General features: G+C 33.4%; 1 protein-coding gene across 1 annotated transcript; it reads right to left on the reverse strand.

Annotated features, from left to right (window-relative positions):
• Positions 1-1,834: 1,834 nt before the first annotated feature.
• LOC117183019 lies at positions 1,835-5,502 on the reverse strand. Its single transcript, XM_033376163.1, has 3 exons — positions 5,445-5,502; positions 3,404-3,457; positions 1,835-2,328 (listed from the first exon to the last, which is right to left on the reverse strand). The coding sequence occupies exons 1-3, from the start codon at positions 5,488-5,490 to the stop codon at positions 1,835-1,837; spliced, it is 594 nt and encodes a 197-aa protein (XP_033232054.1). The 5' UTR covers positions 5,491-5,502.
• Between the last annotated feature and the right edge of the window lie 5,700 nt (positions 5,503-11,202).

Genomic DNA, 11,202 nt, shown 5'->3' on the forward strand with positions numbered 1-11,202 from the left:
TCCACACAAAAATTTTATGAATGAACTTAGTCACGTGATCTCGACTTTATCGACGGTCAAAGTTTCTTTTTCTCTCCGCTAGAAATCGCTAAAAATGCTCCAGAAATAATTATAGGTTACGTGTATGCAGATACTTATTTGTTGATTTTCAACGAATGTACAAATTTTATTGCTTACATCAATTTTTTTTTAAGGCTTAGACGATTTAGTCCAAAACTGGTGTCAGTGCTCAATATACGCGAACCGAAAAATCCGAAATGCATCAAACCAAAAATTATCTGCATCGTGCTATAACTCGAATGGTAATATCCTTTTTCATCGATTTATAAATAAACTTTCTTTAAAACTATAAACACATTGATGTATACAAACGTTCTTTAGTGCTTTTTATTTAATCTGTCAAATTTTAAACACGATATCTCAATCCGTGTGGACACAGTGAACACCAAAAAAAATGCTCATATTCGGGGACTAGGTTGGTCACGTGATCACGAAGAGCATGCCCTTAAGGAAAATAGTATTGAGCTGTATGTAAAATAAGTGAAGTTCAATTATTTTTTGCATATTTTAAATTGTTGTTTTAGGAAACAATTCCATGTTCAAATCTTTGTAAAAAACGTATGATAAAAGAATTCGATGAATTGAAAATTGTCGTATAGCAGAACATTATTTTTTGTCAGTGGTATTATTAAAAAATTTTTTTACTGCAATTTTTCTTTATTATTTATTACCTTTGGGCCGATTTAAGGGATTTAAATATTTAAAAACAACAAGTATTGAGTTCCTTGTTAAATAAGTAAAACTCAATTCGCTTTTTCACATGTTTTAAATTATTGTTTAATAAATGTTACTTTGCACTAAAAATTGAGTAAGAGAGTATTAAATAAAAGAGTTGGGTGAATTGAAAACTGCGCATTTTTTGAAGCATTTGTGTTTATTGTTCATTAATATATATTACTAGATTCATGATTGTAAGACCCGGATGTTTCCGGAAGACTATAATGACGCAAGCATTAAAAAATCAGATCCATTCATCAAAAATTAAATTATAAATCTAAGGTATAGAAATTATAATAATATATTAGAATAGCGACATGAAAATCTAAATATCGGTATAATTTAAAAAGTATTGTGAGAGAAAATTAAACCCGAGTTGTAACCGTTTAGTTTTTCTTTAGTTTTGGAAAATCCAAATTTGAGAAATACTTTGAAATATTGCAAAAGAATTTTCAAATTTTCATTTTTGAAATTTTAAAAAGAAGTATTCAAGTATTTTGAATGGTTTCAAGATATTAAAAAATCTTCTAAGGATTCGTGGAAAAATTTGGAATAATTTTTTTTTCAAAAATTAAATTTTAAAGAAGATTTTTAACATTCACAAAATAGTTTTAAAGATAATAAAAATGAAATCAATTACGCCTCACAATTCTGCGTTAAGAACGCATCTCAGTTAAAATTTTTTTTTTTTAATTTTCTCAAGAATCTACACAACTTTTTTTTGTATAAATTTAGCGACAAATACGACAATACGACAAGTCGTAATTTTAAAATTTTAACTTCAGTTACTGAGTTATTGAGCTATTGAAGTTAAGTTGTTTGATAAAATAGCTCAAAGTAAGGAAGTGCATCTTTCTAGAAATGGAAATCTAATTTCTCAAGTCTGCATATAAAAATGGGTAGACATAATAAATATAATTGAAATATATAGGAGATTAAAGTAAAACTAAGTGAAAGTTATTGACAGAAAATAAAAGTTTTATTCGATACAATACTTGTCCAATTACAAAATCGAATAAAGCACATTTGAATCAAAAAAAGTTTTTCATGTCTAATATTAGTTTAACCAATCGCGGTGTTCAGTTAGAACCCACTGAGGAAGAGAGTGTTTTGGGTTCCAAACCTTGAGCGCCCCAAAATATTTTTCATACCGATTGTGCTGATATTCATCCGTCACATGGACTGCACTAAGGGATTCGTCCGTCTTCGGTTTGTCTGATAGAATTGCATAGAAAATATAATCTTGGGATTTTATGAAAAGCATGGACATTGTTTCTTCATCAACTGGTCCATATTTCTGTTCTCGATGTCGGGTGACTGCAGCGAATTCATTCTTATACTTTGCTTTCCCGTGATTCGCGACAACCCTCAAATAGAGGCGATCCGGTCCGGTAGTAAGTCTAGTATTACTTTTAAACCATGTATCCCACTCGTCACTAGATTTTTTAAACAGTACTCCATAATCAACATAGTGGTTACCTTGAATCTTCGTAGAAACGATGTCTCCTGCACGAATGTGGTGGAAATATTGGTTTGGTAGAGGTGCGTCAACTTCATTAAAAAAAAAAGTATTTTAAAAATTATTTTACACTGGAAAAATATGTGTTAGCAAGTATCGTAGAATTGAGATAAGCTTCCCGTTTTCTTTTTTTTTTCAGATTTTTTACAACAAAGCGCAAGAAGAAATTTGAAGGAAGTTTTAATGATTAAAATATGAGGCCCCTAAATTCAAAAACGGAGACTTGCAAAAAACCAAATTTTACAGGAGGGGCAAAAAACTGTTTTCACTATCCTAATGTGATTATTTTTTAATTCCTAGCTATTTGTTGCAGTTCTACATGATTACGGAAGTAAGCATTCCAAGTTTCAAATTTTTTAATTTCTTCAGTAATTAGTTATTGCCAAATTAAATTGGCATAAGTCCGGTTCTAAAGCTAACATTGGGTAAGTCCGTTTTTGAACCTCACTTGACCTTTCCCTGCCGTTTGATGGCTACATTCGGGCTAAAAAACTAACAAAACCACTTGAATCAGTCTATGAAATTTTATTTAAACAACTTTATAAAATATCAGTCTTTCTTATTTTTCTGTCTTCTATTTTATTGACCAAAATTTTGATTAAAACTCTTAAAACTTTTTACTGGCTAAATTGACGAAACTTGTTAAGATCAAAATTTTTTTATTCTCACTCATAATCCCCCTATCTCGAAAGCATATTTTTATTTTTATAACAAATTAAAAATTCTACTTTTAATCACTACCGCAAACCAATTTTCAAGACCTGTGAAATTCTAGCGCCGATTTTTATGCGCTGTGAGGGACGACAGAACCACCAGAATAGCGGCGCGCACCTAGCGGACAGACTGGTAACCAATCGCTTATAGTGTGATCAATTTTACATTAAAATGTGAGGTTAATTTAGATGATAGTGAAAGACTCTAACAACGAGAGTTTTTTTAATTTTTAAAAATTTTTAGTTTACTTTTTTTATAAAATAGTAAGTAACTTTTTTGCATTATTTAATTAAACTTTCAAAATCAGGGAAAAAAGACTCGTTTATAGTAGATTCTAGTGAACTTGCAATAACTTTTTTTAGTATAATGAGTCACTTAAAAATAGTAACTTACCTGGAAAGAGGTACTGAAGACCTGCACTAACTGATCCGCCTTGCAAACTTAATTCTGTAAGAACAAATAGGAATTGATCAATGTTTGATTTCGTATAACTTCTTTTCTTTGTAAACAAAGAATAAAATATTTAATTATTCAGTTAATAATTATAAATTTAAAACATTTAATTTATTTTATGCAAACAAATTTATTTAGTTTATGCAGGTGATTGTTCGATTTTGAGTAAATTTTGAAATCTTATAGTATTAGATAAGAGACATTTGGGCTCCAAATGATTTTGGAAATTTTTTTTAATTACGGGTGTTACCCCATGTTGAATTTCGGCCTCATATTTTCTAGAAATTTCTATATTTCTGAAACCATATAACGAATTTTAATAAAAATTGTAGGCGTTATAGATAAAAGTTTACGCTTCGAATTTATTTATTAAAAAACAAATTTTTTTCCTAATTTAGACCAAAAAAATTTGGAATTCAGTTTTTCGTCAAGAAGGGAAAGAATTGCTCTTTTATTGTTAAGGGAATTCAGTTCCTTAGAATGTGACCTTTAATTTGAAAAAAAAAAATTGATGGTGACGTACGATTTATTTAAACGGACATATAGTATAAATGTATTTGTCTAAGACAAGAGAAAATGTTGCAATAATTAATTGTGAAACTTGTAGAAGTTTTTTTTAATCGACTCTACTGCGTTTTTTGTTTGCACAGGATATAAAACAATTTATTCGTGGCATCTTTTCTTCAATATTATATTAGCCTTACCCTTAATGAGATTTCAGGATAAAAATGACAACACTTGAATTTGAGATTGCGACGATTTTTGTTTGTTTAAAAAGCAATTGTTTTGCAGAAAAAAATTATCATATGCGGCCTCATCTTGTAGCATTAATAATTCTGTTTAGTTAGAAAAGATATTCAAGTAAATCAAAACAAAACAGGTAAGAGGATGATATTTTTGTTACGAGACGACTATTTCTCTACTTGTTTATAATAATTATGAACATTATAGTTCATGAACAATTTTTTCAACAAACACACCATGCGATCATTTTTTCATTAATTTTTTGTGTGTGAAGTTAAATAGTACTGCGACTGCCTGGCCCAAAACCCTGGCAGTCATGTTTTTCATAGCGTCAAAAGCTCCTGATTACAATAACAATATTTTGTAAAAAAAATTGTTTCTAAAATTTTTTTATTTTAATGTAAATAGTCTCTATTGTCAAATTGCACATTTTGTGAAAAGTCTTAGTTGATTACTCAACAAAATCATGGAAAAATGGTCGAACTGTGTATTTTCTTACAAAAATTGTTTAAATAATTGCTAAGAGTCGGCTAATTATTACTCGATTTATGTCAGTTTTTAATAAATTTGAAAGCAATTAAATAAATGATACTTGTCGGACGGTTTCGTCCAAAAATCTTCCGTGTCGACGGATTATTGAAATGAGTCGTTAGTTATTTATATATTGTGATAACTTAACTATTTTATCCAAAAAGTATTAATTTTTAAAAGAATTAGTTTAATTCTTAACCCAATAATGTGAATTTTCAACATAAAATATAATAATTGGTATTTCAGCAAATGAAGATCCTATGAAAAGAGATGAAATTTGGAAAAACACAAATGTTGAATCATAAAGAAACTAAAAAAATTTAAGTTTAAACAAACGAAATAGGTTGAACAAACTGCTTCGTTCAGCCAACTTAATCTTTTCTCTCAGTGAGTATTTGCAAGTCACGGCTCATGCAAGTCGCATTCAGGTTACGACTATGATTACCCAATTTTTTGTCGGCAGATGAACCGTTACCTAAAAAATTAGTTTTTTAATCTAAAAGGTTAATTGAAGAAGACCCTTTCGGTTTTCGCATAAAGGTCAAAATGACTCAGAGGTTTTTAAAACTGGTGCATCTTATGCATAGCCAGAGATGAAGGCTAGAACCCATGGGGAAAGGGGGAGAGCGGGGATAAAGAATGCAGTAATTACCAATACGTTTTTTATCGAATTCATGATACTTCTAGTAATTTATTTTGCACTTACCAATCGAATTAAATACCATCAGGATGGTGGAAAACACAGAAAGCATTCTGACTTTTATCAGAAGCAGAAAGAATTTATTATCAAAGAAATTTGAAATCATCTTGATTGATGAATATTTTGATGTCTTGTGTAGATATACTATTCTATGATATTTGTATTTTCCCCTTTCTAGAGATAGACCCTAACCTAGATGATTCTGATTGGTAGGGTTTAAGTTAGATGACAAATTTTAGCCAACATCACGTTATTTATTCAATTATTAATGCCTCGAACGTTTTTCACCTTGCTACTTTAGAAACCGGAAGAAAACCCGGAAAAAAGTTTTGTTGATCAGAGAAAAATTAATTTCATATTGAAGTTAAGACTACTTCCGCATTAATATTATTATAAATCGAAATGAGGAAATGAATTAAATTTACAAATAAATATTAGATTTATCATTTCTTGATATGTTCACTACTAAGATTGGATTGTGCTCTAAAATACTTCTAAGGATGTAAAATTAAAAGATTTAGATTAAGAATCAAAAAGTTAGAGCACTTCGAACATTTTTGAGAACGCTTTTTTTGTAATATCAACGTTTTGTGTTTTCGTGAAAAATCAAAACCCTTGTATTTTATATTTTCACTTTTCAACTTAAGATTTATTGTAATTTTTTAACTGCTTTGGTTTTGAGTTTATAAAAATGAAGTTGAATTTGTGTAAAGCAGTAATGTCACACGCAGACAATAAAGGTGCAAAAATTTTTTTTTTCAAATACTGGAAAAAATAAGAATGAATGATTTTATGGTACATGTAAAGCATCTAAATGCAGATTTAAGTTAATCCTTATTGTTACTCTTTGCCTCTTTTATAAAGAAATACTTTTTTCTCTCATCGTCAATTAACTTCTACTTTATATCGTTTTCTGCTTTAATACGAACTGAAATGATGGAGCTCAACAAAAAAATCCAACTACTATCCTTTTCAATTAAAAGGTCTGCTATTATATATTTGCTCTAGAATTTTGGTTGAAAATTTATTTTTTTCCCTCAAATTTCTTTTTATTTATTACTTGAAAATTTTTTTTCTAAATAGAAATATGTATTTTCTATTCTGGATTAAAAATTCATTTTTTTTTTAAATTTCAAACATCTAGAATTTTAGTGCGAATTTGTCTTTTAAGTAGAGCTATTCGAGATAATAATTGAAATTAAAAATTTTGCAAATTGAAAAAAAAATTAAATATTTGATTGACAATGAAAAAATTTGGTTAAAAATATATTTGTATATCTTATTTTTGAAAAATCAAGAATATGTTATAAAGTTTTAATACTTTCTGAAAGATCAACCTATTTAGTTAAAAATTGAAAGATTGAACGAACTTACCTCAAGTGAAGTTCAATCGTAATTGTGTGAGCCGCCTCCTCCGATTAGATCAAACACATAGTCACGCAGTTACTACTCGTTCTGCTATAGTAATTTTAAAAACCAGAGTTTTTGGCGCCACCGCTAGGGGTCGCCTTACCTACTCCCCTGAGTTCCCAATTGTTGTCATTACATATTAAAGCTCAGCATAAAATCGCTTGGGGAAAAATTTTGAAGAATGCTTTTCTTAAAATATTTCGGGTGCGGTGGGTTTGATCTATTCGGACAAGGCGGCTTACACAATTACGGTTAAACTTCACTTGAAGTAAGTTCGTTCAATCTTTCAATTGCATTTCGACGCCTCGTCCTCTAGATCAAACACGTAGATGTCTAAAGCGTGATGCGATTTTTTGCTACTATCTTTATTTTATAAATTGTATAACGAATCTTTCTCTTTGGAGAGAAAGTATTGCTTCTACGTATTTAAGAACTGAATGTTTAAACAAAGTGAAAAATCTAAAGTGTTACAACACTCCGAACTTTTGTAAAGATTTACGTTAATAATTACAAAAACACTGAGCATAAACCCGAGTGATTAGAGATGAAAAACAATTAACTTCTAATAATAGCGGTTGCAAACGTAGCTGATTGTCTAACTGTTCCATTATAAAATTTCGCGAAGACTGATGAATTTTCTGTCCATCCAGCTTGAATGCTTGTTCCTCGTCGAGCTACTAGGCAGTCTGATAAGTCCCTGAAAAATGAACCACGTAGACGTTTTTTTGGCCAAAGTCGGTTATATTTTTCAACATACTCTCCTTCTTGGTCGATACAGCGAGTCCAACGATTTTCTAACTTTTTGATACCGTCCGAAAAGTTCTCGATCGGAAGGTCTCCAAAATACGCCTCAGTTTCAGCTATGAGCTCCTCATTTGAGTAAAAACGCTCACCGGTGAGCCATCTCTTCAGGTTAGGGAACAAGTAATAGTCGCTGGGGGCCAGGTCTGGTGAACACGGTGGCTGAGGAACCAATTTGAAGTTGATTTCATGCAATTTTGTTTGTGCAACTAAGCATGAATGAATAAGCGCATTGTCGTGATAATAAAGCGGTTTTTTCTTCTTCAAATGCGGTCGTTTTTTGGCGATTGCGATTTTCAATCGGTCCAATGATGATGAATAGTATGCTCCGGTTATGGTTTTACCTTTTTCAAGATAGCCCACGAATATTATGATATGTGCATCCCAAAATACGGAGGCCATAACCTTTCCGACCCATTGTTGCGTTTTTGGACGCTTCGGAGCACTTTGCCCCGGTGGAACCCACTGTTTTGCCTGTTGCGTTGACTCAGGAGTGTAGTAGTGGATCCAGGTTTCACCCATGGTTATGAATCGATGCAAAAACTCGGTCGGCTTACGCGAAAATAATGCCAATTCTGCTGGGAAGTTGTCACGCGAATTCGTTTTTAGTCCACTGTGAGCAAACGCGGCACCCATCGCGCACAGAGTTTCTTCATGCCCAAAACTGAATGCAAGAATTTGCCCACACGTTCCAATGATATGCCTACAGCATTAGCTACCTCTTTCAATTTCACTTTGAGATCATTCAACATCATATCATGGATTTTTTCGACATTTTCTGGTGTAGTGACCTCTTTTGGGCGCCCAGATCGTTCAGCATCAACTGTGCTCGTACGGCCACAACGAAACTCGGTAAACCACTTATGAGTCGTTCCAATCGACGGTGCAAAGTCCGGGTAATACTTATCCAGCTTGGCCTTGGTCTCGGATATCGTTTTCTTGCGAACATAGTAGCGTTAGATCAAAACACGATCTTCAGATATTTCCAGATTAAAAAAACTCGGAGGTTAGTCGCTTCTCAGTGCTGTAACTTGTAAGTGCGTAAACATAAATGGCTGAAGTTTTGACAGGCGTCATTTGAAGGATCAAGCTCGACGAAAATGGTTCACATTAGTGAATACTAATGCCATCTCTTAGAATTTTCAGGTACTTCTCAGACTCCCTAGTACATCTGAGGTAGCCATGTGGCGAGTGCTTTGCGCTGAGAAAATCTCTGGGTCTACTCCGCTTTCCTTAAGTATATCCTTTATCCAGCGACTTACTCCTCTATTTTTATCTCTGATTCTCAGCGAAGCAGTCTTCTCAATGTATGTCCGTAATACGGATGCTGCTTACAGTTCCGGTTAATTAGAGAAAAAAGGTACCATATTTCCAGAATTTTCTGGAACTTGCTTCTGCCGGTCGTCTTTATCCTTTGAGATATCATTATCTGAATCGGTTCTCTATCTAAATTGATGTTTTAAAGATAAATTCGCTGCCAACGTCTGTACTCGTTGCGCCGCAAACAGAGCTAATAGAGCCGCGAGTTTCTTCGTCAATTTTTCTAGAGACAGGTTTTCAAGCGGGTAAAGAGTAGATAAATGGTCCAAAACCAACTTAGGATCACACATGGTGTCATACTTAGATTCAGGCTACTTATGCACATGGACGCCTTTCAAAAATCTAGAAATACGCGCATCTTTGCCTAGGTCCTTGCCCATCAAGTGCGATATAGCCGCTGTGTACACGTTTAGGGTGCTGTATGAGCGAGTGATCTTGAAGGCTATCGAGAAAAATTTAAGAATTGACGAGATTTCGTTACGGAAAAACTGTATATGATTTCTACGGCAAAACTCCCACCACAGTCAGATTGGTTTATCATACTGTTTCAGAGTTTCTTTCGAAACCGAAGACAGAATGACCTCTGCAGCTACTTCAGTGGCTCCTCTCATCATGAGGGTTTTCCTGATAAGCACGCTGCTGCCAGGGAAAGATAGTTTTCAATTCTACCTTAGCTGACAAGGTCGGAATTGGCTTATTTACTTGGAAAGGTAGCTTCCTGAATGGTAAACTGTAACCTTCAACACAGTTCAGTATGAACGGGTCAGATGTCACTTTTTTCCATTCGTTAATAATGAATTTTAGACGATCAGCTTTCTTACTCACCACTAACGCCTCTGCCGTTGAGACGCCTGCTTGCGTGAATATCGTGTCGAGTCCCCCCCCCCCCTCTTCAAATTGGTGCTCGTGTTATTCGAATTGGGATTGTAATTCATCCTGTGGGTGGGGGGCGGGATCTTTGAAGTTGTTTGCTCTAGTTGTCGATGTGGAATGTCTTTCTCTATTACACAGACCACTTTTTGACGAACTCTGCATTGTTTTAGCAATGTCCTTGGTTGACTTTTCAACTTCCTTGGCAGACTTGAGTCTCTCTGCGAAAGCTTCGCCGAAAAGGAAGGTGTCTACGACTGTCCCGTCAGCTATTTTCTTCAGCAATAAGCTATATGACGGGGTTATGAACGATCTGCGTATTAATGATAACCCATGTTGGAGCTCAGTCAAGATTTTACCTACTTCACTGAGTGTAAGGAAATATTGAGACATGTAATTAACATCGAGTACCTTGCCTGCTTTTTAAGCGTCTAGGATTGTAGTGAGAACACGACCCGTAGCACTTATTGTACCTCCTAGTTGAACTTGAGAAGTGATTTGGTATTGATCTTTTTTTATAGCAGTTGCACTTATGCCAGTCTTTACCTGAGGATTTAGGCAAGGCGCTCACATTATACAGCAATTTTCTGCTAGCTAGTATTTCTTAATTTCTTTAATGGCATCCTCCGGTAAACCTGATTTAGGTGAATGTGTGATGTTGAGCGGAACGCACAGAACAACGTAATGACGGCAAGTGGCAACTCAGGGGAGTAGGTAAGGCGACCCCTAGCGGTGGCGCAAAAAAATCTGGTTTTTTCAATGAATGTGGCGGAACGAGTAGTAACTGCATGACTACGTGTTTGATTTAGAGGATGAGATTACTGAGATTACGTCCTAATAGCGGCTTTGAACCACGCTCAGGCATGAGTAGGTCTCTCTAATAACAATTATATTAACAAACCCTTGGTCCTCGGGTACGCCAGTAATCTGTCCTTTCGTAAGAATTATATTGGCAAACTTAGCCAATTCAAAAAGTCCATATCAATCTTTTCAGTGCACCCCTTGAATTGAAAACACAAATGAATTTAGATATTTAAAGTAATTAAAAGGATACAAGGCACTGGGAGAATTTAAGAAATTCAAAGAATTCAATTAATTCAATAAATTTAGAGAATTCATAGAATTCAACGGATTCGTAGAATTCAAGAAATTTGTAAAATTTCAGAAATTCGTTGAATTTGCGGCATCCATATAATTCAAGGAATTTATGGCGTTACAGAATTCATAGAATTCCAGGAATTTAAAGAATTCAAGGAATCTATCTAGGTAAGAAATTCATATAAATTAAGATATTCATAAAATTCAAGGAATTCATAAAATTCAAGGAATTCATAGAATTCAAGGAATTCATAGAATTCAAGGA

Source organism: Belonocnema kinseyi, chromosome 2, assembly GCF_010883055.1.
Source record: "Belonocnema kinseyi isolate 2016_QV_RU_SX_M_011 chromosome 2, B_treatae_v1, whole genome shotgun sequence".
NCBI classification, from domain to species: domain Eukaryota; kingdom Metazoa; phylum Arthropoda; class Insecta; order Hymenoptera; family Cynipidae; genus Belonocnema; species Belonocnema kinseyi.

Excerpts from the sequence above, each read along its gene's own strand:
- LOC117183019 (XM_033376163.1), bottom strand. The coding sequence starts at position 5,490 with ATGCTTTCTGTGTTTTCCACCATCCTGATGGTATTTAATTCGATTG. Across the intron at positions 3,458-5,444 it reads GATGGTATTTAATTCGATTG|AATTAAGTTTGCAAGGCGGA; the intron begins GTAAGTGCAAAA and ends TTGTTCTTACAG. Across the intron at positions 2,329-3,403 it reads TCTTCAGTACCTCTTTCCAG|TTGACGCACCTCTACCAAAC; the intron begins GTAAGTTACTAT and ends TTTTTAATGAAG.